Source organism: Garra rufa, chromosome 20 (assembly GCF_049309525.1).
Source record: "Garra rufa chromosome 20, GarRuf1.0, whole genome shotgun sequence".
NCBI lineage: Eukaryota > Metazoa > Chordata > Actinopteri > Cypriniformes > Cyprinidae > Garra > Garra rufa.
The window spans coordinates 5,061,553-5,088,904 of NC_133380.1; the positions used below are offsets into that span (position 1 = coordinate 5,061,553).

General features: G+C 29.3%; 1 protein-coding gene across 1 annotated transcript in view; it reads left to right on the forward strand.

Annotated features, from left to right (window-relative positions):
• flnba (filamin B a) overlaps positions 1-27,352 on the forward strand; it is a 179,594-nt gene that overhangs the window by 118,134 nt on the left and 34,108 nt on the right. Inside the window, exons 25-40 of the mRNA XM_073826377.1 lie at positions 877-1,000; positions 1,090-1,243; positions 2,929-3,118; positions 4,417-4,664; positions 6,461-6,541; positions 8,876-8,978; positions 10,436-10,576; positions 13,548-13,676; positions 13,762-13,935; positions 15,237-15,395; positions 15,480-15,683; positions 17,573-17,725; positions 19,012-19,134; positions 25,532-25,798; positions 26,914-27,051; positions 27,144-27,290. Of these exons, the coding sequence (XP_073682478.1) occupies positions 877-1,000; positions 1,090-1,243; positions 2,929-3,118; positions 4,417-4,664; positions 6,461-6,541; positions 8,876-8,978; positions 10,436-10,576; positions 13,548-13,676; positions 13,762-13,935; positions 15,237-15,395; positions 15,480-15,683; positions 17,573-17,725; positions 19,012-19,134; positions 25,532-25,798; positions 26,914-27,051; positions 27,144-27,290 (2,535 nt within the window). The remainder of the gene's footprint in view (positions 1-876; positions 1,001-1,089; positions 1,244-2,928; positions 3,119-4,416; positions 4,665-6,460; positions 6,542-8,875; positions 8,979-10,435; positions 10,577-13,547; positions 13,677-13,761; positions 13,936-15,236; positions 15,396-15,479; positions 15,684-17,572; positions 17,726-19,011; positions 19,135-25,531; positions 25,799-26,913; positions 27,052-27,143; positions 27,291-27,352) is intronic.

Consider the following 27,352-nt stretch of genomic DNA (forward strand, 5'->3'; position numbering starts at 1 on the left):
TTAAACATTTATTAATTTATTTGTTTTGATTTATTCATTTTTGTTCAGTTATTTAGATTTATATTGATTTTTAATACTAGCATACTGCACTGCATATACATTAATTTTGATTTATATTTTTTTTTCTGAATTAAGTACTAGTATACTGCACAGTATATACTTAAACATTTATTAATTTATTTGTTTTGATTTATTCATTTTTGTTCTGAATTCAATTCTAAAACACTACTAGAACTTAAATATTTATTTTATTTATTTATTTATTTATTTATTTATTTACTGCACAGTATATACTGTTGTTTTTTTATTAAACTTATGCAACATTTTTCTAACAGGACTGCACTGCACAGACTTATCATTCTCGTATTGCATGTTTAATTTACTAAGATCGGTAGCAGTTATCATTTTGTAAATTTGTTTTTGGCAGATCAATCACATATGTGACCCTGGACCACAAAACCAGTCTTAAGTCGCTGGGGTATATTTGTAGCAATAGCCAAAAAAAACATTGTATGGGTCAAAATTATTGATTTTTCTTTTATGCCAAAAATCATTAGGAAATTAAGTAAAGATTTTTTGTAAAATTCCTACTGTAAACATATCAAAATGTAATTTTTGATTAGTAATATGCATTGTTAAGAACTTAATTTGGACAACTTTAAAGTTGATTTTCTCAGTATTTTAATTTTTTGCACCCTCAGATTCCAGATTTTCCAATAGACGCATCTCGGCCAAATATTGTTCTATCCTAACAAACCATATATCAATAGAAAGCTTATTTATTGAGCTATGTATTCATAACCTGTAACTGTAAAATTTAACCTTATGACTGGTTTTGTGGTCCAGGGTCACATATAACTGGCTTGTTGTTTGCAGGTGTTGCCGAACCAGTTGAAGTCAGAGATAACGGTGACGGCACGCACACAGTGGCCTACACGCCGTCTGTGGAGGGCTCGTACTCCGTCGCGGTCAAATACGCAGATGAGGAAATTCCACGCAGGTAATCATGTCAGATTGACTCGCTCTATACTCACCTGCTGTGAGCGCTACTGTTCAGTAGATCAAACCAATCCTTCAAATGTCTTTCAGTCCGTTCAAGCTGCGCGTTCAACCCACTCATGATGCCAGTAAGGTGCGTGCCAGCGGACCCGGCCTGACCACCGGCCTCTCCGCCAGCTTCCCTGTGGAGTTCACCATCGACGCCAAGGAAGCGGGCGAGGGCCAGCTGTCTGTGCAGATTACCGTGAGTCCTGACATCTTCAGTCTCGGCCTCCTCTTGTGGTTTGAAGAAACGGATTAACGTTTCAATATGTCTGATTATAATTAATGTGTTTTTCTGAAGTAGATTCAAATGTTTTCAGTTGGCCAACAGACTGTAAAATCACATGGATTTAGTTTTTGAATTGTAGTGGAAATGATTAATGAGGATCTGGAGTATTACATAGTAGCAGAGTATCTTTCTCTTGTTATTTTATGTTAAGTTACTGCTCCAGTAACTTCTTTCAAAAACAAAAACAAAAAACTTATTTCAAACTTTTGACCAGTTGTTATGTTATGTTATGTTACTCTAAAGAAGCATTTCAATTAAAATATTATATCATATTAATTTAAAATAATAGTCTATGTAATAGTTACATAGTTATAGTTGTAATAATGTTTTATGTAGTATATTTCCATGCAGATAAGCATTTTAAATTAATATATTGTATTACTTTATATTTTAAGATATTTCATAGTATATTTTATAAAGATAAACATTTTAAAGTATATAGTTAAAATATATTGTAATTATAATATATTGTTTTAATAATAATAATAGTAGTAGTATTTTAAAGTTCATATTGTAACATGATATGGTATATTTTTTTTATAAAATGATCAGATTAGTTAGCCCATTAGTTAGAATGATTTATTGTATTTTTATATTTTTATAAAATATAATTTAAAATATACAATTAAAATATTGTTACTTTATATTATAGTTTAAATTTTTTTTTTTTTTTTTTTTTTTTTTTTTTTAGAAAGAAGCATTTTAGATGTTATGGTTATTTAAAATATATATTTTGTTTTAATTTAATAGTAGTAGTATTAAAATTAATATCCTAACTTGTATAGTATATAACTAATTTGATATAGTAGTTGGATTCAGTTTATTAACTTTTTTTGAAAGATTTTTAACATTTAGATTTTTTTTATCTATTTAAATTGTATTTTATTTTTACAATAGATATTAGCTTATGCTTATATATATATATATATATATATATATATATATATATATATATATATATATATATATATGCGCTAATATCTATTGTAAAAATAAATATATATTATAAAAATATTATATATATATTATATATATAATTTTTTTTTATTATTATTATCAATAAATGTGTGTTGTTGTTGTTGTTGTGTTTTTTTTTTTTTTTATACATAATAATAATTAAAGTAGACCAGCAGACTGAAAATCAGATTTGGATTTGACCTGCAATAGAAAAGATGAATGAGGATCTGCAAGTATCACATGGTAGCATATTGCATCATTTATTGTTCATACGTCTTTCTTTTGGATGCAGCGTGTTGTTTTATCTTTTGAGAAGTTACTGCTCCGGTGATCTGGGATTAGATTATATTTTTCCATTTGTATTGCGTTTCAAGCTCTAAATCCATTCACTGAGACCGAAGCGGTAGGCCAACAATGAGATAAATGGACATCTCATAAAAGCCAAACTGCAGCAGGAAATCCAGAGGGAAATTGAACCTTTTCCTCCTCTGTCCTGTTTCTTATTGATGAAGCTCCTCTCAGTGTCATTTACAGTGATTGTAAACAGTTTCTTGGTTCATTTGTGGACCTCAGAGTCTCGCTGATCTGTTCAGTAGGTTGGAGGTCCTGTCGGTGTTTCACGCGGTTTTTATGTGTTTCAGGATCAGGATGGTAAACCCAAGAAAGCCAACATTCAGGACAACCGCGATGGCACCTATAAAGTGTCTTATGTGCCGGATAAAGTGGGCCGTTACACTATTGTGATTAAGTACGGCGGAGACGAGATCCCAACTTCTCCATATAGAGTGAGAGCGACCACTTCAGGAGACGCCAGCAAGTGCACAGTTACAGGTACGTCTGCAATCATCTGGGGTTTCTTAGCCTTTGTTTGGACACACAGCTAATGTATATTTATATTATAATTCAATATTTATTATATTCAATATTTTAATTTAAAATATTTTATTTCTCTTTTTTATTTCTTATTTATTTTATTAGAAAATATATATTTTTTTTATTTAAATTTAAATGCATTATATATAAAATATTATATTATTAATGTAAATCTAATTTTATGATATAAAAAGTATATAATTAAATATATTGTGTGTATTTATATAATATTAGTATCTAATGTAATTTTTATTTACTTTTTAATACTTTAAAATTATATTCGTTTTTTGGATTATATTTGTTTTAAAATTTTCTAAAATTAATTTTAATTAAATGGATAAATATAAATTGATTTTTAATTTTAATTCAATTTTATTATTTAAAAATATTTATTATATTTGCTTATCTTTTTATATAAATTTTTCATTTGATTAGAGTATTTTATTTCATATTTATATACACTGTTTTTTTATATTTAATGTCAAATATGATTTCAAATCTTATTAATATTCTGTCTAACATGTATATTATATTTTATGAAAAGTTTACATTTTATTTAATATTTGTTACTTTTTTTTAAATATATTTTAATCTTATATTTGTATTTGAACTTTCAAAATTTACAATTTTATTTTATTTTAGCCTGAATAACTTTGAAATAATTATTATTATTTGTATTTTTTTTTTTTTGGATTGCGTTTACTTTTTGGAAATGCATTTTAGTTTGAACAGAAAGATTGGGTTTTACATTCAGTCTTATTTTTATTTCTATTTTCTGCTGAATAACTATACTTTTTAATACTTTTTTTTTAAATTTAAAAAAAAAATGTATGTTTACATTTTTCAAAAATTTTAAAATTCTACATAAATGTTTAAATTTTGCTTTTAGCCTTATTTATTTTATTATTTTATTTTAGCCTGAATAACTATGAAAATTATAATCTAATTTTTTTTGGAAGTGTATTTTAGTTTGAACAGATTTATTTTAAATTTTCAGTCCTATTTTAAATACTAATTTGTGCTGATTGTTACTAATAACTATTTGCATTTATAAATCTAGACCAACCTAACCAAACTGAATCACATACGTGGGATAAAAACAACCTTACAACCACTTTAAAAGCTTTTTAAAGCAATATCAGATTTCCAAATTGAAAACACACCAAAAGGAAACAATGCTGTAATGGAGGGCAAATCTCCAAAAACAGTCCTGTAGCAAATCTTCACCAATGCGATCACTCATATCTGTCCTGCAGGACCTGGCATCGGGCCGACCATCGGCATCGGGGAGGAGGTGGGTTTTGTGGTGAACACTAAAGGAGCAGGAAAAGGCAAGGTCTCCTGCATCGTGGTCACTCCGGACGGCACTGAGGTGGAAGCTGAAGTCATCGAGAACGAGGACGGGACCTTTGACATCTTCTACACGGCTCCTAAACCCGGGACGTATGTGATTTACGTGCGCTTCGGAGGGGAGAACATCCCCAGGAGCCCCTTCAAAGTCATGGTGAGAAGCATACGCTGATAACATCAGCTCTTAAGGGGAACCATATTGAAGAGGGCTTTTTTTTTAAGGAGCTGGAATAGATACGGCCCGGTTTGAAAGGTTCAGCGCTTTGTGTCAACTTATCCTCATCTGGAGTTCATTGTTTCTGCTCGTATGGGGTCTTCCTGTATTAAGATGTAGTTCCTTTGCATTATCAAGACAAATGATCGCACTCATTTTATTAGTGCTTTCATATCTCATGACGTTACGGGAAGGTTTTGATTTTGGTCTGAAATATACACGCAAACGCTTCTAGCAATGCAAGCTCGATTTCATGTGTTGTTGTGTTCCGGATCGTCTCGGAGTGAAATTCATAACACAATTAAAAGCGCATGCACTTTTTAAGGCAGCTAGAAAGTATTAAAATTGAAATGATAATAGTTTACTGTAAATTTAATGTCTTATTATTATTTATGATTATTAATATCTTTAATGTTTTATTTTATTTACATATATTACAGTAGTAATATTTCTTATTTTGTTTGACCATTATTAATAGAAATTGTGGGTAAAAATACAATATCACAATACTAATAATAAATATTTGTAAATTAGTTTTATATTGTAATAATATTGGTAATTATTATTATTGGTAAATACGTTTTATATCACAAAATTATTAATAATAAACATTAGTAAATTTAAGTTTTGTAGCAATTAATGAATATTATTGGTAAATAAGTTTTATATTATAATAATAGTAATATTGGTAAATATTTTATATCACAAAATTAATAATAGTGATTAATTATAATAAATTACTGGAAAAGTATTATAATTTATTAATAATAGTAATCATAAATATTGGTAAATAAGTTGTATATCACAATTAATAATAATAATAATAATTTATTTTATTAGTTTATTAATAAATATTTCTATATTAAACCATTAAATACAAGTATCATTAGTAGTATAATTTATTTTATTTTAAAGTGTATAACAATTAGTTTGAATGGTTTTAATAACAATATTATTAGTAAATTAAAGTTTTATCTGAAAATTAATGATAATACGTATTTGTAAATAAGCTTTATATCACAATGGTAATAATATTTGGTAAATATGTTTTATATCACAATAATAAATGTTGGTAAATTAAAGTTTTTACATCACAAAATTATTAAAAATAAATATTGGTAAATAAGCTTTATATAATAATAATCTCAATACATTTTGTATCACAATGATAATAAAATATTATTGGTAAATAAGTTTTGGATCACAAAATTAATGCTAATTATAAAATCTTACTATATCATGCTATAAATTACTTTTATTAATATTGATAAAATTACTAAATTACAGTTTCTGGAGTAAAAATATTGCTATTGTTTACTGTAAAATAAAAAATGATTTATTCATTAAAAAGTAGTACAATTTAGAAATGCAGAGTTATATATTTTGTGTAGAGCTGCATTATGTATTTCATAGTCATGATTATAAATCACAATTTTGGGCCTTTTTAAATTATTACAATCACAATTTTTGACAAACCTTGCAATTAGATTTTTCTCCAAATCGTGCAACCATGCATTTCTTAGCATTTCTGCAAGCGGTGCAATTTTTGATGTTTATGTAAACTGTATGAGTTTGTTATAGTTATTCTGTTAACACATTTATATCTTTTGTATTTAACACATGGAGTTTTGTTGACCCCACAACAACAAATTTACAACAGCTTTGGCACAATTTTCCGTGTGCATTCAAGTGTGTTTCTTTGTGTTCCTCATGCATCCATACATATCATTTCTCAGGCCACAGATGAAGTTCCCGTGATGCAGCAGCAGTCAGTCCAACAGCAAAAGGCAGCACCAGGCGTCGGCTTCCAGCCCTGGGTACATAGATGCACATCTCACCCGTCTTCCTTCACTCTTTTCCAGCCTTTGCACTGAACGCCAGCTTCCAGCCGGTCACCTCTCTGTCCTGATGTTTGCTTTTTTGTGTCGGTCACTCTTTTCTTGACCTTCTATTTTTCATTTAATTTGGTTTCTGTTCACTTCCTCTTCATTTTTGACCACTCATGCGTCATTTTTTGCAGGAAATGGTTGGAATTGTTACTCATCGCTCTTTATTTCCTCTCTCTCTCTCACGCTCTGGTTTCCCCTCTGGTGTGTTTCATTGATGACAGAAGCAGAGGGAAACTCTACGCCTGGTTGTTTAGACTGGTATAGTTTTGTTTGGAGCGGGCGCTAGTTTTAAATTGGTCATTATGACATTAACCTCAGGATGTGAAGAACTATTATGCACTCTTCTGCTGCCCTGAATTAGTTGTATTCATAAGGTTTAGGAGAAGACGTTTCCAAAACCACAAAGCAGATCTGTGAAATGCTTTAAAAATACACACTACTGTTAAAAAAAATTGAAGAAATTAATGCGTTTATCCATAAATGAATCAAAAGTGACAGTAAAGATGTATATAATGTTGCAACAGATTTTCTTTTTTATGTTATAAAAGTATTTTCATGTAAACTAAGCCCACTTTCCACAAATTCTCATTACTATAATGAAAAATAAACCTTAAAATTATTTTTTAAATTGTTTATTAAAATTATGAATGGGCAATACAATAAATCCAGCCATGAAATATTATAACAAATTAATCATTTTTTTCATATAATATATAACTTGAAAAATCAAATATAATAATTTTATTTAATTAAAAAAATGTAATTTTGCTTGAAATAATATTTCAGTACTGGTAGTTTTGTTTTACTTTTTATATATATATATTTTTTTTATTTACCATTCACAATAATCAACGTATGGCAACACCACACACACAATTTTTTTTTTATTATTAGCATCAGGGCAGTACAAGAAATACTGTCAGGGAGTGTAATTACTAATATTTATTTTAGATATTATATAATATATATTTTTATTTTTATTTTCACATTATGGTAATGGTATTTAGTGGAAAGTTTCAGTACTGGTACTTTTATTAAATTTTTTTTTAGTATTTAATATTTATTTAGTTTTTTTTTTATTGATTTGCCATACACAATCAACAGTGACTGCAACACAACACACAAGTATTTTATTATTATTATTATCATCAGCACAGGAGTATTAAGTATTAACACCTTGGAGTATTAATACTAATAAATATACATTTTACTTATTTAATTTAAATAATATACATTTTAATTTTCACATTATGGTTTTGAGATTTTGGTAGTTTTTATTTATTTATTCATGAACTAAAAAACAGTGATAGCAACACAACATAAATAATAAATAAACAATTTTACTAAAATTCTGCACTTATATTCAATACTGCTATTGATTTTTTTTTTAATAGTCTGATTTTATTTGTTCTTTGTAGTCAAAGATTACAAAACGTCTTTAATAAAATAAAGTCTCTTTTTTTTTCAAACTTTTTATTAAAAAACCTTAAATCAAATTTATTCAAGAAATAATAAATCTGCATATTAAAATGATTTCTGACAGATCATGTGACACTGAAGTAATAATGCTGAAAATCGGCTTTGATAGCAGAAATAAATTTCGTTTTATAATGTTATGAAATAGAAGTGTTAATTTTAATAATATTTTATTTTGACTATTTTTGATCAAATAAATGCAGCTTTGGTGAGCAGAAGAAACTTTTAAAACTTTGACACCAACACCAAACTTTTTATTTGACCTAAAATTTAAGCAAACACAAATTTTAATTAGAGTTGACTAATTTTGTTGTTGTTTTTTGTCAGTATTTATTGATGTATTTGAAGTCTCGTCATAGTGATTACCTCATTTGCTCCAGGTGAAATAATAGGGAAAAGCAGAAAGTGTCAGTTATCAGTGATGCATCTTCCTGGTGTGGTTTATCTGTATTAGATGTCTCAACATGTTTCCTCCTATGCACACTATTGTTCTCATTTCTCAGATTTTTTACGATGGTTCTGGGGATTTTTGTTTTTTCCAGGCATGCTTTGCTTTGTCAGGTGTGCTGGGGGCCGATTCTCCGTCTTCCACCGTTTCGTGTCTAACACGCGTTTGTCTTCTGCTGTGGCTGAATCACTGGGCTGTTAATGTCTTTTCTCGTCCACAGCACTCTCACTTTCAGAATGGATTGCACAGACTGACTAAACGTGGAAATGTTTGACAGGCCGTTGTAACGGATGAATGTGTGTTGTCCGCTCTCATTTACTCAGATTTCTGCCTCACAGGTTACAGATGGCACGTATATTCCTGCTAACAGTGTGAACGGGACGGGGTACAGACCTTTCGATATGGTGATTCCCTTTACCTTTAGAAAGGGAGAAATCACAGGTGAGACATTGCTGAAGACACCTGGGGCTGGTTGCACAAAACCATTGCTTGTAGCCTAAATTTAAGACAAATTAATCGTTTTTTTTAACTTAACAGGTTTTTTTACACATGAACAGCAGATGTGTGCACATGGGTCATATTTTACCCCTAAACTAAAAGCATGAAAAACCCAGAAAATGCAAGAAAATCTTGCAATTTTTTTTTTTTTTTGCATTGTGAAATTATTTTCATGTTAAGCCCCCATTCCACAAATTTCATTACTGTAATGAAAAATAAACCTCAGAAATATGTCCATACCTTTTATTTATTAACATAATTGGCAGTACAATAAATCCTGCCATGAAGTATTAATATTAATAAATGGCTATTCTAATATAAAGTGATATTATGCATTTAATTTTATGTAATTTTGTTAAATATTTATTTTAAAGAATTATTTATTTTTATTTGTTATTATTTGTTTTGCCATAAATGACACAAACCAACCAGAAGACAACACAAAAAAATTATAAAAATAACAATAAATAAGAAAAACAATTATTTCATTTTTATCATAATCATAAAGGCAATGTAATGCTGCCATGAAGTATTAAGAGTTATAAATGTACATTTTTATATAACATATTTATAATATTAATATAATATGCATTTCTTTTTTTTCACAATGTTATTTGTTAAACTGTTTCCATATTGTTTTTTTTTAATTACCATAATAAATAACCAATAGTGACAGCAAAACACAAAAATATTAATTTTATTATCATAAAGGCAATACAATTATTAATGCTAAGAAATGTCCTTTTTTTTAATAATGTGTGATTTATCTAATATGCATTTCTTTTCTTCAAGTTATGTTAATGATATTTGTTGAATACTGTTTAATACTAATAAATGTCCATTTTTATGTAATGTGTTAGTCATATAATGTGTTACCTTTTCTTTCACGTTGTTAATGAAATGTTCATTTGTATTTTATAATATTTTTATTATCTTCATACTTCAAGGCACAAGAAATACTGGCATGACATGTTAATACTAATAAATATACATTTTATATATTATATTTATATAATGTATATTTGATTTTTTTTTCACATAATGAAATTTGTTAATGTTTCAATTCTGGTAGTTTTAAAAAAAATAATGTATTATGTAAATATTATTATTATTATTATTATTATATTTGTTTGTTTTGTAAATATACCTTTTCCATAAATCATAACCAACAATGATAGCAACGCAACACACAAAATAAGTAATCATTTTAGTTATCATTTTTGATATTTTAAATTAAATTCTGTACATATATACAACAATACTGCCATTTAATATTTATAGCCTAATAATACACCAGATATTTTCCAGTTTGTGAAATCTGCTACAAGTCATGACCTGTAATTCAGCATTGATATTTGTTCAAAAACCATAATCTAAACTCTTAAATGTTTGTCTTTCAGGTGAGGTTCACATGCCGTCAGGTAAAACCGCCCAGCCTGAGATCATTGACAACAAAGACGGGACGGTCACGGTGAAATTCGCGCCCACAGAGGCTGGACTCCACGAAATGCACATTAAATACAACGGGTCGCACATCCCAGGTCAGAGTCCACACACGATCCTTTCATAACACAAACAACAAAACTGCTGTTTATTATTATTATTATTATTATTATTATTATTATTATTATTATTAATAACATATAAACTGTTAACTTAATATAAATACTTTAAAATACAATTTTGATATAATTTGTTATATTTCACTCTAAATGGTCATGTAACACAATGCAAAAAAAAAAGTATAATATAATTATTTATTTTTATAATAATTAAACTATTTTAAAAATTAAATCATTTTAAAACTAACTTTGGAAGTATGTCACTGTATAATTAAATAAATAAATTATAATAATTAATATAAATTCATTAAAAAATTTAAATTATTGTAAAAGAATAACTTGGTAGTATATCACAATGCAAAAATAAATGTTAATGGGAATATGCTTTAATATGCCTAAAAATCTTTTATTATTATTATTATTATTATTATTTATTAATTTTTTTGATTTTTTTTTTTTTTTCAAAAGAATGTATATATATTTTTTCTGTCATTATTTTATAATACAATTATATACTTTTTATAATAATTGAACAGTTTTAAAAATAAATTATTTTAAAGCTCTAACTGGATGTTTGTCACTGTATAATTTCAATTAATTACTTAATTTAAATAAATTCATTAAAAGATATTTAAAATATTTTATTAGAATGACTTGGTAGTATATCACAATGCTAAAAATTACAAAAATACCACCAAAAAAGGGTGAATAAAAAAGCTTGATTTTGTTTTCATTGGGGGTTTTTTTATAGCCTTTATATTTACAAGTATAGTTTATTTCAATTATTTTTAAAGTATAACTTTCTGGTGGTATACACAATACAAAAAACTTTAATTTTCTATACATAATTTTTTCTTTTTATGAAATATTTCATACAAAAATAACATTTCTGTCATCATTTGCTCACCTTCAACCCGTATGTGTTTCTTAAAGTAATTTTGCAGCAGTTTTCCATATTATGAAAGCATATGTTGACCTTTTGTTGAACAGAAAAGAGCTTGGACGTTGGTTAACATCTGATTTTGTGCTTAAGATAGAAAGTGATATAGGTTCAGAATGGCATAAGTAAACGACAGGGTTTTAATTTTTCAGTGAACTAACCCTTTATAACCTGCTACTGGAACAAAGGTGCATAAGGGTGAGTCACACAGTACACTGTGATGAATGAGCTGTCAGGATTTGCTTTAAGGCCTTCGGTTCGGTCCCAGAGCTGCATGGGAGCGTTTGGGTGAAGGTTGAGGCTTCACCTTTCAATAGATGTAGGTTGACTGAGGGCGGATGCAGAAAATGAGTGGTGCTGATTTATTCAGCGTGGTGAAAGATCTCATGGGTGACTTCAGCTGTGAGGAATCTGAGAGGAGCTCTTGTGTTGCTGCAGATCCTCATGTAGGTGCTTGTTTTATGGCTGGAGTTTCATGTTTTCCAGTCGCTGGTCCAGTGCCATCACAAACCTCAGTCAATATCACATGAATGTGAGAGTTTAGTGTCATCCGATGGCTTTATTTCTCCATATAAGGCAGGAAGAACGTGTTTATAGAGTTGAATCATTCTGTTTGGAGTGCCTACATGACAATATCATGTTCGCATTAACGAGCTGGTATAATTGTATAGTTCTGCATGTTTATTTTTTAATATTTTCTTTTTACTACTTCTCGATTTTACTTTTTTTATTTTTATTTATTTATTTATTTATTTATTTTTTGTCATAAATAACCATCAGTGACAGCAATACAACAACACACGCAATACTTAATTGTATTAGTAAAATGATACATGGGTCAAAGATGTTAAAAGAAATTTTAAAGTGATTTTATTTTTTTAATGATTGAAATTATAACTTTCTGCTGAAAAAGGCAGTTTATTTTCTTTTTTAAAATTAATTAATTATTTATTTATTGGTGGGTCTGTTTATAAAATGTATTTAAATTGTTTTATAAGTATACTTTATTTTTTTTAAAGGCAACTTTGTGTTAGTAAATTTTAATTATTATTAAAAGGGAAAAACGTCATTATTTAATAAATAATACTAATAAAATGGTAACATCAACAACGATAATAATAAATTAATTATTATAATTTAAATGTAAGTTTATTTTAAGTATGCTTAATTTTCCCCCCTAATTTAAAAAATATATACATTTCTATTTTGGGGTGAAATGTTGTTTTTTGTGAAGTTTTAAAATTGTAAATTGTGGTTTCTTTTTTTCCTTTTTTTTTTTTTTTTTTTTTTTTTTTTTTGTGGGGGTGGGGCTGTTAATAAAATATATTTAAATTGTTTTATAAGTATACTTTATTTAAAAGACAACTTTGTGGAAATATATCACAATGCCATAAAAAGAAATATAAAGAGATTTTAAAAGATAAAGATTTATAATATAATACTAATAACAATAATAATATTTAATATTCATTTTATTAAAATTATACACATGCATACAACAGTACAGCCTATTATATTTATATCCTGATAACTTTATAACTTGTATTTTATATCAATTAAAAATATATATTATGATCATTTATTAATAATATTAATAATATTACTCCAGATTTCTGTTCATCGCACAAACTGTGCAGATAATTCTTAACCTCAAATTTAAAAGGGTAAAAAAGTCATTATTTAATAATAATAATAATAACAACGACAACAATAATATATTGTTATTATAATTTAAATTTATTTCTTTTAAGTATGCTTAAAGATTTTTTTTTTAATGGGGGGGGGGGGGGTCTTTAGTGAAGTTCACTCATTTCCTTTATTCTGTTTCTGTTTTTGATTTTATATAAACAACAAATAATGCAATTCAGGACAAAAATAGCTCTCAGAGTAATTTATAATTTTCCAAACATCTTGTGTTCTGCACCTGCTTTGCCTCATAATGTTTCCAATCTGTTGTATGTGCGTTTTCTGTCCTTTAATTCAATGCTTGTTTGTTTTTTTTCTTATCAGAGAGTCCTCTGCAGTTCTACGTCAACAACGCTAACAGTCCTAATGTGACTGCATACGGACCAGGTCTGGTCTACGGGACCGCCAATAAAACCGCTATGTTCACCATCTACACTGAAGATGCGTCTGAGGGTGTGTATGAACGAGTCACGCTCCTGCTGCTTTAGCATTTATCTGAAAACGTTCTGCTAAGAAAACGTGTGGTGTTTTGTATCAGGCGGCCTTGATTTGGCCATTGAAGGTCCATCCAAGGCTGACATCAACTGTGTGGACAACAAAGACGGCACTTGTACTGTTTCATACCTGCCCACGCTGCCTGGAGATTACAATATACTCGTCAGATATAACGACAAACACATCGCAGGAAGCCCCTTCACGGCCAGGATCACAGGTACACGGTTTAAAAGATCTGGTATTTAGTTTTAAAAAAATAAGAAAAGGAAAAGTCGGATGTGACCAGATCCTGAGCAAGTTAATACAGTAGGAACATTTTCGATTTTACAGATTTAACTTACATTTACAAGGAAAAAGTTAATGTTTTTGTACCATTTAGATTTGTACTGAATTAGTATATAATTTATTTTTATTATTAAATGCTGACAAACACAAAAAAAGATGGTGTGTTAAAGAGAAAGACGCATGATGGATCAGAGACTATCACAAGCTTTTTTATATATTGAAGATAAATACAAAACACCATGCAACATGACACAAATAATGCAATATATACTGATTTATTAATAATAGTTGTGATTTATTAAAATTATTATTTTATAATTATTTCATAAGATTAATGATTTGTAATGAGTACAAATGAGTTTTCTTTTTTATTCATTCTACTACTATTATAATCATTCTATTTTATTTATATATTTTTTAATAATAGCTGTTATATTTAATAATGTTCACATTTTTATATTATTCCATAATAGATATTTTTTATTATTATAAAAAATACCTTTTCCCCATCTTTTTCATGCATTCAATTACTATTAGTTATCATCCTATTTTATTTATATAGTTATTTCATAATTATTATTTTTTAATAATAATAGCTATTTTTATTTGTGATGTTTATATTATTATTATTCATAGCTTTTTCCTTATTTTCATTCATTCGATTACTTTCATCTTTAAGTATTTTTTCTTAATTTAATAATTTATTTTATTTACTGTTAATAATAATAGTTTATTTATTAATCTTTCATCCAATAACTTAACTTTTAATTTGTATTTAATAATTGTTTATAATAATTTGTTTTTATTTAATAACAATGTCCATTTCTTCTTTATTAAACAATTTTTATTTATTTAAAAAATATTAATTTTATTTAATAACAATAATAATAAAAGTTATTAATCTTTTATTCAATATCTTATCTTTTTATGTGTATTTATTATTATTATTAGTCATTTTAATAATAGGTAGGTTATAATAATAGCCATATTATTTATTATTCTTTCTTTATTAGACATGTTTTAATATATAAAGCGGTTTCATTACTTTTTTCACTTCCAAAAACTCTAATTTAACAGTATTTTACTATTACATAAAGTTCCTTTTTTTTTTTTTTTTTTTTTATACAGTTGTCCTCTGTAAGTAGTAAAGGAACTTACCTTTATGATGAGGGTATAGTACTCCAGTAAGATCTTGACATTTGTTTATCTGTTGTTGTTTTTTATTCCGTGCAGAGGACAATAAGAGGAAGTCTCAGGTGAAGCTGGGCTCCGCTGCAGATTTCTCTCTGGATATCAACGAGACGGATCTCAGTCTTCTCAGCGCAAGCATCAAAGCCCCGTCTGGTCGCGATGAGCCCTGTTTGCTCAAGAGGCAGCCCAACAACCACATCGGTGGGTTTTCAAGATGAACACTAGCTCTTTCTGCTTACTGTGTGTTTGGTTTTGATAACACCTGATGGGTCATTTTCTCTTCAGGCATTTCCTTCATCCCAAGAGAAGTTGGAGAGCACCTGGTGAGCATCAAGAAGAACGGCCAACACGTCGCTAACAGCCCCATCACAATCATGGTGGTCCAGTCTGAGATCGGAGATGCCAGCAGAGTCAAGGTCTTCGGTCAGGGTCTGGTGGAGGGACGCACATTCGAGATGGCTGACTTCGTGGTGGACACAAGAGAAGCTGGTGAGAAAACGCTTTTAGTCATAGTCAGCATTTTGATCATTTTGTTTAATTATTTTTAAAGTAGCTATTTTAATTATGTATGATTCATGACTATATATGATCTATTTATTTCATTATTGTGTTTAAAAAGTGCTAAAGTAATTAAATTCAGTTGTTTTTTCAGTTGTATTTTATTTAATTATATTTTTATAGTAGCTATTCTATTGATGTGTTTATTATTTGACTATATATTGATTGTCTATTTATTAAATTATTTTATTACATTATTATTATATTTTATTAGTTTATTACTATCCCTTTTTTATAATTATGATTTGCTGGTTTATTTTAGTAGTTTTTAAATTTAATATCAACACTTAAAATTGTAATAATAGTTAACTATTTGATTTAATCCGTTTTTTTAGGTAGTTTATTACTTTGATACTACTTTGTTGTTTGAATTACTATCCAATTTTTTTGTTTTAAATTAATATTTACTATTACTTTGTAGAAATAATCATTATTATTATCGTTTAGTTTATAAGTAATTTATTTAATAAATACATTGTACTTTAACTAATACCTTTATTTTTTGTTGTTTTGAATAATTTGTTTTCATAATTGTTCTTATCAAATTTTTAGAATTATAATTTATTTACTAAAATTAATTCTAGTTAATGTTGTTTTTTAATTGATTACATATTGCTAGTTTTTTATAATAGTAATATAATTGAGTTGACAAGTGTTTTATTTAACTGTTTTTTTAATAGTTGAATACTTTATTTTTTGTTGTTTATTGAATTTTCATAATTACAATCTAATTGGATTTTTTTATTTACTAATTTTTTGTTTAATGTTGTTGTTTAACATTATCAACTTTTTATTTTTATAATAGTTTATGTATTTTATTTATTTAACTGTTTTTTGTAGTTTAACCCTTTCATTATTTTTGTTTATTGAATAAAAAATATTTTTCATAATCCAATTTATTTTATTATGATTCTATTTACTAATTAATGTTGTTAGTGTTTGATTTATTTAATATATAATATATTAAGTAATAATGAAAATATAATTAAGTTGATAAGTATTTAAAAAAAATTTAATAGTTCAATCATTTTATTTTTTGTTTATCGAATAAAATATTTTTCATAATTACTATGCAATTAGATTTTTGTATTATATTTATTTACTAATATTTTATTTAATGTTGTTGTTTTTGTTTTTAATTTAATATCAACTATTACTATTTTTTATAATAGTAATATAGCAATTTCTTCTTTTTTTAACTTTCTAGTCCCACCTCAAGATTTTTTTACTTGGTTTATTAACCAACCAACCAAATCTAGTAACTGCATATTAATCTCTTTCCCAAAAGCAAATTATATAAACGTTTCCCACAAAAAAGAGGCTTGATCTGATGTTATAAGCCCCATTTTACAGAATAAGTGCTTCCTCTCACATTTTTTCCTTTATACCAAATACATTCATGTTAAATATAGAAAATGACTTCAATTCAGAGCAGGTGTTTCTTCCTAACTGTCTAACTCGCCTAACCGAGCTGCATAAGCACTAAATAAACCACGTCTGCCAAACGTCTGGTCCTTAATGATGTTTTCTCAAGCTCTCAAATCCACTTAATTGCTAAGAATATAATCCAAACAGGTTGTGCAAAGCTGGAAATGAGAGAGAAAAAATTGGTAATTGGTACCACAGCGGCAAATTATTTCCCACTTACCCAAAGAACCTCAAATATTTATACAATTAGTCCTTAATATATATCGCACATTAGTAAACTTGTCACAGTAGGTCTTGTGTGATCAAGACTGCATTTATTTCTCATGCATTCTAAATGAATGTTGATGGTATGATGCATTTAATCTATATTAATCTCATAACTGTGTTCATAGGTTATGGTGGTTTGGCGTTGTCCATTGAGGGTCCCAGTAAGGTGGACATACAGACAGAAGACATGGAGGATGGCACTTGTGGCGTCTCATATTGTCCTACTGAACCGGGAACCTACATCGTGTCCATCAGATTTGCAGAAGAACATGTTCCTGGTAAGAGATAATGCATGAAACACCATTCAAACCTTACATATCATTTATAATGTGCTCCAAGTAAGAGACCATATTTGACCCGTTTGTAGATTATTTGGCAAAAGACGGTATTCAAAGTGACATATTAGGGTTATTGCAGTGTTTAATAAAATGATTTTAGTCATTTTCTAGCCATTATTCTTCAAATTTTTAAGAGACCGCTTTATTTACTTACTAACTACTTTATTTTAACATTATTTATTATTTTGAGTAATTTTACCTTTTGGTCTTTACTTTTATTTGCTTTAACTGCTAACTTTAACTTTTATTTATTTAATATTTTGCGTAAAGTATACAGCAATAACTATTTAAAAAAGGGGTCAGGGAGTTTTTTTTTTTTTTTTTTTAAGAAATACATTTTTATTATTGAACAAGGATGCATTAAACTGATCAAAAGTGATAGTAAAAGCATTTATAATGTTACAAAAGATTTACATTTCAAATACATGTTCTTTTTGAACTTTTTATTCATCTAATAATCCTGAAAAATTAAATGCATCACAAAAAATATTACCTGTTTTTAACGTTGATAATCAGAAATGTTGCTTGATTTTAAAGAATCTATTGTTATATTATTTTATTTCAAAAATGTATTATAGTATTTTACTTGATAGTAACTTATTCTGATTGTCTTCATTTAATATTCTTAATTTTTTTTATAATGATAGTGATTCAATTTATTTAATAGCTATTATGACTATCTATTTATTGAATACATTATTTTTAGTACTAATGTGCGTTTTATTTCAGATTTATTTATTTTTGCACAGTTTTACCGTTTTGCACAATTTATTGTAATTTAAAAATCCAGTTTTATTAAATTAAACAAACATTTTACTAAAAGGTTGATGGATGATAGTAAAGGCGTTTATAATATTACAAAAGACTTCCATTTCAAATAAATGCACTTTTGAACTTTCTATTCATCTAAGAGTCCTGAATTAAATTTATTACACTTTCCACAAAAATATTAGCTTTCAACTTTAACAATAAACAATGTTTCTTGAGCAGCAGATAAACGTATTAAAATGATTTCTGAAGAACCATGTGACACTGAAGATTGGAGTAATGATATTTAAAATTTAATTTATTTCTGTGATCAAAGTTGAATTTTCAGCAAGTTATTTTAAACTAAAAATATTTCAAATTTTAACAATTTATGATCAAATTAATGCAGCCTTGCTGAGCCGAAGAGACGTTTAGTATCCTATCGTTGTGTGACTTTTATTGTATCTCTGTGTTCACAGGAAGTCCATTTAGCGTGAAAGTGACTGGCGAAGGTCGTATCCGCGAGAGCATCACTCGCCGTCAGAAAGCGGCTTCCGTCTCAAGTGTTGGAAGTGTTTGTGATCTCAACCTGAAGATCCCAGGTATGAAAATCAAACACACTTCTGTCCTCATAAAACCCAAGTTTGCAGTTTTAATGTAGATTAGGCGTGAATTATTTGCCATATCATCCACTTTGTCTAACAACTTGGTTTTCAACATACTGTAGTTCAGTTTCTGTCATGAGCGCCAGCCAAACCAGCACAAAACAAATGAACGTGCGGTTGTTTTGCTGGCTCACGTCATGCGCTAAAGCATCGAGTCTCCATACTTGAGTAAAAACACATGGCTGACGACATATGCAGGCCACGCTGAACGCATTGAAGTGTCTGCTTTGATTTTCCATCAGAGCGGCGCAGCTGCTGCTGGAGTCACTTCAGCGGTACGCGCTGCGTGATGCTAACACACGGCTCGCGCTGACGGAAACCCTGCCTCATTCATGTCAGGAGTGTCACTTGGCAGTCGGGGGCATTTTCTGTCGGAATAAAGTTTGCTTAATCTGCACTTCCAGTATGAGTTTTGGCGCAGCCTGAAATGTCTTTTTGTGTGAGAGAGGGCAGGTTTGTCCTCGTTTTGGTTGAAAAGTAATGCTAACCAGCACAAACAGTGTTTAAAAACTAGGGCTGCAACGATTCGTCGACGTTGTCGACAAAAATCGATAATAGAAATAGTCGACAATGAATTTCATTGTCGATGTTGTCGCCAGACAACCGAGTGAGGCATCTTTCTGCCGAGAGTCGCACATACGCAGCTTCTATGCTGAGCGATAACATACAGAAATGGCGGCGTCCAACGCAGCAGCTGCGCGTACCAAAACACGCCCGTTTCACACATACTCCGTCTGCAGTGCGTTTTTTTTTTTTCCACACCCATGTTAACGGATTAGAACGTTCACAATGTACGGACTGCAAATGCGTTCTGTGTGAAAGCAAAACGAGTCCGTGCTGCTTCTGCACCGCATACGTAACGCACACGGACTGTAGACGCAATGCAGACTGAGTATGTATGAAACAGGAGTAAAGTTTGGGAGCATTTTAGCCTGCTACGGCAAATTAAAATATTACCTGCATGGTTTGTAAAGCAGTCCTTGCGCATCACGGCAGCACCTCTGTGATGCACGAACATTTAAAGAGAAAGCACGTCGGACAGTTGAATGAAACGGAGTTTGGCTGGCCTCGGTAAGATTTAAATAACATGGAAGCCAATACGTTGTGTTTTGGATATACATTTTTGTTTACTGTTTTATTGCTGCTGATGGTTTACAGGAAGAAAATGTTTACTTGATTTTAATTTATTTTTTCTTATAAAACAAATGTGCCTGTCCATTAAAAAAATTATAGAGTTTCTTAATTTATGCATTTATGTCTGTACTGACCGAGCACTGTGCCTAATTGGTTTTAGACAGGGCATTTTTATTTACTTTTAGTATGAATTGGCCTATCAGCAGCAAAATATGCATCTTTTATTGAAGTACCCCCTTCTTTCTTGTGTTTACTATAATTTTCCACATAAAGCAATCTCATGCTAAATTTGAGAAAAATTGAATAATTATCCGATTAGTCGACTAATCGTTTCAATAGTCGGTGACTAGTCGACTATTAAAATAGTCGTTAGTTGCAGCTCTATTAAAAACATGATGTTAGTCGTTTTCAAACTCGAGTGACTATGTTTTAAAATGGGCCAAACCGATATACATTTTTCTTTGTGTATTCTGTTTTTATTTTAACTTGAAGCACAAATATAGTAATTTATTGTAATTAAACAATCCTATTTTATTTTTTGGCACATAATTTGTTTTGTTTTTTTAATTAAACAATCCAGTAGGGATGGGTCACGATTTTCGAATATTCGATTAGTTGATTTAATCACCGAATATCGAATAGGTTGTGCGATTATTAAATTCCCCAAATTTTCGGTGATGCGCGGGGGAGGGTGGCGCCGCCAATAACTCACTTAAAAGCTGTCAAAGACAATAGAAGAACGAGATTTCTAATTCTAATAAAATGAATGAGAATGAAGTGCAGTGCAAACTCTGCCGTGCGAGGCTTGTTTATCATAGTTGAACCACTGCAGTGCAAAGGCTGTTCTCTGCGGCCGTAATATCGCATAAAAAAACTCTCAATGGAAACGTGAAGATGCGCACGAATTTAAAAAAATGTGCATAAAACGTATGTGCACAATTAGGTAGGATAAACTTTTTGTCCGATAAGAAAAAATGCGCATAAACTGCAATAAGAAAACTTTAACAGAATAAATGCTCATTGGAAGAACATTCGTTTATTTATTTGGTTCCACCGTGTTTGCTGATTTTCAGTACGTCTATTTTTTTTATAATTCAATTTTGTGGCAGTTATGTTAACAGTTATTTAATTTTTGTTGATTAATTCTGTTTAACATAGACTAAATAATTTTGTCGTACTGTTTTGTTGATGTCCATTCAATGAATTGACGCCTAATTGACGCTAAATCGAAAGTAAAAGTAAAATGCTCACGGGCTATTTAAAGCTATTTAAAAGCAAAGAAAATCGTGGGAAAACTCTAACAAACTATCCTATTCTTCAATTAAGAATTTTATGAATTTATTGTAATAAATGAAGTTATATATTTATTGGTGTGATGTTAGCACAAAATTTTTAAATTAAATACACCAGTTACTATTTGTAGTTTAGGTGGGAGGTAGATGATGGATGTGAATTGGCCCTGTTTTTTATTTTTATTATTATTATTATTTTAGCATTTGTTAAATTATTTTATTTAATAAAAAAAATTTGCATTCCATTTAGAATTTTATAAATTAATTTATTGTAATAAATTAAGTTATATATATTTATTGCTGTGATTATTGGTGGAAGAGAGGGGATAGATGTGAATTTGCCCTATTTATTATAATTTATTTATTTTTGTTTTAAATGTACCTTTTTTTTAAGCATTTGATAAATTGATTTAGTGTAATAAATTATATACATTGTATTTATAGCTGTGATATTGGCACAAGTAAATCTTTTTTTTTATTTTTATAAAATAAACCAATAAAGTCCTATTTGAATTTGGAATATGATAAATGCCAAATTTATTTTATTTATTTGCATTTTTTTGCATTTAGAATTTTATAAATTAATTTGTTATATTAAATTTTATTTATCTATGCAATATTGGCACAACATTTTTTTTTTTTTTTTCAAATAAATAAACCAGTAAGGTACTAAAAGTTTCAGAGGAAGATAAATTATGTAAATTTGCTGTGTTTTTTTTTTTTCATATCACAAATTATTTTAATAAATTAAACAATCTAATAGATATTATATGAGGATGCGATTTTTTTATTTTATTTTATTTTTTACTTTTTTGTAATTTAAACCTCATTATGTTTTAAGTTCAGAAATTGACAACTTTTTGGCTTGCATTTCGCATTCGAGAACATGACCATGTGCGTTTTAATTGGGTAAATGTAGATATGCTGCATTACAATAACTTTTATTATTGTAAACAGTATTACGTTTTAAGATATATATTTTTACATAAATATTAGAAAATGACAACTGACTTAAATTTCACATTCGAGAACTTGACCATGTGCATTTTTACTTGGGTAAGTGTAGATATGCTGTATTACAACAATTATTGTTATTATAAACCGTATTATCCTGCTTTAATTTTATATTTTTACATCAATCTTGGAAAATGACAACTTTGGCTTATATTTTGCATTTGAGCACAAGACCATGTGCGTTTTTACTTGGGTAAATGTAGATATGTATTACAATAACTTTAATTATTGTAAACCGTATTATTATCCTGCTTTAATTTTATATTTTTACATCAATCTTGAAAAATGACAGCTTTGGCTTGTATTTTGCATTCGAGAACATGACCATATGCATTTTTAGTTAGGTAAATGTAGATATGCTGTATTACAATAACTTTTATTATTATAAACCGTATTATTATCATGCTTTAATTTTATATTTTTACATCAATCTTAGAAAATCACAGCTTTGGCTTACGTTTAGCATTTGAGAACCCAAGCGTGTGTTTTGTCATGTCAGTCGCGTCACTCTTGGTGTGAACAGACCTTTATTTGGCCAATCAAAATCTTAACCTGGATCATGTAGACTGCTTCCATATGTGATTTTTGAGCTTTATCCTGGTTAATGAGGCCACGCTGTAATGTAGGGTTAGCGGTGATCTAATACAGGCCACACAGACACATATGAGCTCATTCACGCACTTTGTTGGATGTGAGTGAAGCTTGAGGTCATTGTTGAAGTGTTTTCATGAGATTGAACAACATGGAGAGTGTATATAATGCTTCCTATATATACTCTATTATCTTATCTTTTTTCCCACTTTACTGTTTTTCTTGTCCTTTCTCTTTCCTCACTTGTTTCTGTCTTTGTCTTGTGTTTTCTTGCTGTTTTCTGCATCTGTGACTATCAGTGACCTGGTTTCTTCTGGCTTTGGCTCGTGAGTTGCTCTCACGCGGCGTCTATCGCTCCCACTGCTCTATTCGGCTCGGGGTCAAAGGTCAGAGCAGCTCAGGGTCTCCGTGCCCTCAGAGGTCGACACGCTTCACCGTGGGCCGAGTTTGGGTGACCAGGATTGGTACGGCACCCGCGAGTAGGCCCTGCGGAGGGCTGGAGGGTGCGTTTTAAACACGCCGCATGCGGACCACGAGGTTGGCAGAAACCGCTTGCTCTTGATACTCCTGTGTTTGTGTTTGCATGAACCACAGCTGCTTTTTTGGCTTATTACAACTCCAAAGAAATGTATTTATCATTTACTATTCTTATGCCAATGCAAACCCGAATGGCTTTAGTTCAGGGTTAGTTCAGTTAACTAAAGCTAAAAACAAAAAATCATTTTGAAAGCAACTTTAATGTAATGTTAACTAAAATGTAAAATTTTCATTTAGTTTATCTTGAATTACTAAAATAACTCAACTAAAACAAAAGAGGCAAAACTATATAGACTAATAAAAATATCAAAAACAAAACTACTAAAACTTCAACTAAACTTTTTCTTCATTAAAAGGAAATATATTTACATGTCGTCTTTTTTTGGTCTTAAAATGTGTTAAAGTAATTTTAAAAAACAACAAAATTACTCAAAGTTGTAATTAAAATTACTCCGCGTTGTAATTTTTAGTTTATGTAATTTAATTTCTAGTTAAAAAGGTGGGGTGGTCTTTATTGCTCATTATGACAAAGAAAAAATGACAAGCAAAATTAATAAAATTGAGGTGAAAACAAACAAAAAAAATTGAATATAATTTGTAAATTTGAATTTTTATTTCTAGGAAAAATTTTGGAAATTATCATTTGTCGTCATTTTTGCCCATTACACCATGTATTAAAAAATTAAATAAAAGTGATCAATTACAAAAACACAATTACTAAATCTTAGAAATTGAAGTTGTGATTTTAAGTTTAATATATTAATTTCATTTTATTTCTAGTTAAGAAAATACCCACCCCCCCCAATTACACAGTGTCAAACTAAATAATAATAAATAATATAAATTACAAAAATATATATTAGTTTATTTCTAGTTAAAAAGGGAGGAAAACATCTTTACATCTTTATTGCTCATTATTAGTTAATAAATAATATTAATAATAAATTACAAAAAGACAACAAAATTAGTTGTCTTTATCTTAGTAATTCAAGTTGTAATTAAAATTACTACACTAATTTTAAGCTTAATATATTTAAGATAATATATAATTTTTTAGTTAAAAGGGTGGAAATTATCTTTACATGTCACCCTTTTTGCCCATTACACCATGTTTATAAAAATAATAAATTACAAACACACAATTACTAAACCTTCGTAATTAAAGTTGTAATTCAAATTACCACACATTGTGATTTTATTAATTTACCTTTAATAAAATTAAAGTGAAATCAAAAAATATATATGTATAAACAATGTAATTGTGATTCAGATTTTAAATTGAATAGTTTAATAAAAAAACTAGTTTAATGAAAAATCTTACTGTAATCTTTTTTGCTTTTTAAAAAAAAAAAAAAAAAATGACAAAAACCACAACAAAATGACTCAACATTTAACTAAAAATAAAGTGAAAACAGAACAAACAAAAAATACTCTAATTTAAAAAAAAAAAAAAAAAAGTAATTAAAATCATAGTAGTCTATCAATGATACTAAAAAAAAACACCGAACAGTGATGTTTAGCCAAATGCCCAAGCTGCTTTCAGTCTTTTTGTTGCGTAGTAGAAAGTCAGTCTTGCAGGTTCGGATCAACATAAAGGTGAGTAAATAATGACTATCCTTTTAATAACCTAAGCACAGCAAGTTTCATCTCTCCAGTATGTTGCTTGCAGAACCTTGAGAAAGTACAGAGGTCAGACCAGCGGAGAGCCGTTCCTTCATCCTATCTGTCAGCTTTCCCAACAGTCCTTCTGCTCTCTGTTCCCTCAGGAATCGACCTTAAGGACGTCACGGCGCAGGTCACCAGCCCGGCGGGAGCCACAGAAGCGGCTGAGATGGTGGCGGTGGGAAACAACACTTACTGCGTGCGCTTCGTGCCTCACGAGATGGGCGTTCACACGGTGAGCGTGAAGTACCGCGGGCAGCACGTGCCAGGAAGCCCCTTCCAGTTCACCGTCGGCCCACTGGGTGAAGGTGGAGCCCAGAAGGTGCGAGCAGGAGGTTCAGGTCTGGAGAAGGCAGAGATGGGTGTGCCAGGTATGAACGATTTAAATGTTGAAATGGTGTTGTGTTCTTCTTAAAATTTTACATTTGTGACCCTGGTCCACAAAACCAGTGATAAGAGTCAATTTCTTGAAGGGCAATATTTGGCTGAGATGCAGCTATTTGAAAATCTGGAATCTGAGGGTGCAAAAAAATCTAAATATTTATGTTCAATTATTTACTCATCAAAATGGTGATATGTGACCCTGGACCACAAAACCAGTCATAAGTTTAAATTTCACAAACTGAGATGTATGATAAATAAGCTTTCTATTGATGTATGGTTTGTTAGGATAGGACAATATTTGGCCGAGATACAACTATTTGAAAATCTGGAATCTGAGGGTGCAAAAAAATCAAAATACTGAGAAAATCACCTTTAAAGTTGTCCAAATTGAGCTCTTAACAATGCATATTACTAATCAAAAATTACATTTTGAAATGTTTGCAGTAGGAATTTTACAAAAAATCTTCATGGAACATAATCTTTACTTAATTTCCTAATGATTTTTGGCATAAAAGAAAAATCAATAATTTTGACCCATACAATGTATTTTTGGCTATTGCTACAAATATACCCCAGCGACTTAAGACTGGTTTTGTGGTCCAGGGTCACATATATAAAATTGTATAAGAATTTTTATTAACATTGTTATTATGTCTACATTGTTGTACTTCCTGTAGTTGAATTTTACCTTATTTTATTATATTTATCATTTTAGAAATATGGTGTAAATCTTTAAATGTCAACTAGATATCAAGAAGTGTTAATTTTTTTTTTTTTTTTTTTTAAGATTTTAAACATTACGAAAAGTTATACAATTGTATTTCATAGTAGTATTTGTTGTACTGGCTGTCATTTAATTTTGGATTTATTTTAATATTTTAATTTAACTTATTTTAATAAAAAGGAGGAAAAGGTTTGGAAATGTAATCAAATGTCAATTTAATTAAATTTAATTAAATTTATTTAATTTAACCAGTTTTAATTTAATTTAACTTGTACTAGAAAAAAGGAGGAGAAGGTTTGGGAATGTATTTCGATTTTGTTTAAACTGTATATAACTCTTTTAAACATCCATTCATCTCATTCATGTTTTCTTGCACAGCTGAGTTTAACGTCTGGACACGTGAGGCGGGTGCTGGAGGTCTGTCCATCGCCGTTGAAGGTCCCAGTCGTGCAGAAATCTCCTTTGAGGAAAGAAAGGATGGTTCATGCGGCGTCTCCTATGTAGCTCAAGAACCTGGTATAAATACACACGCAACAATTGTCTTTCTGTTCTGTGCTTCTTTTGAAAAGTTGTATTTACCCAAGTAACATCTTAAAATGTCTTTGCAGGTGACTATGAAGTGTCTATAAAGTTCAACGACGAGCACATTCCCGAAAGCCCATACCTGGTGCCCGTTTACGCTCCCGTGGACGATGCTCGTCGACTTACTGTTACCAGTCTTCAGGTGAGACATAAGGAAACGCAGACACACAGACGCATGTCCGCAGCTATCAAACAACAGCTATTTAACTATCAAACTAGACTTTTACAATGGAAA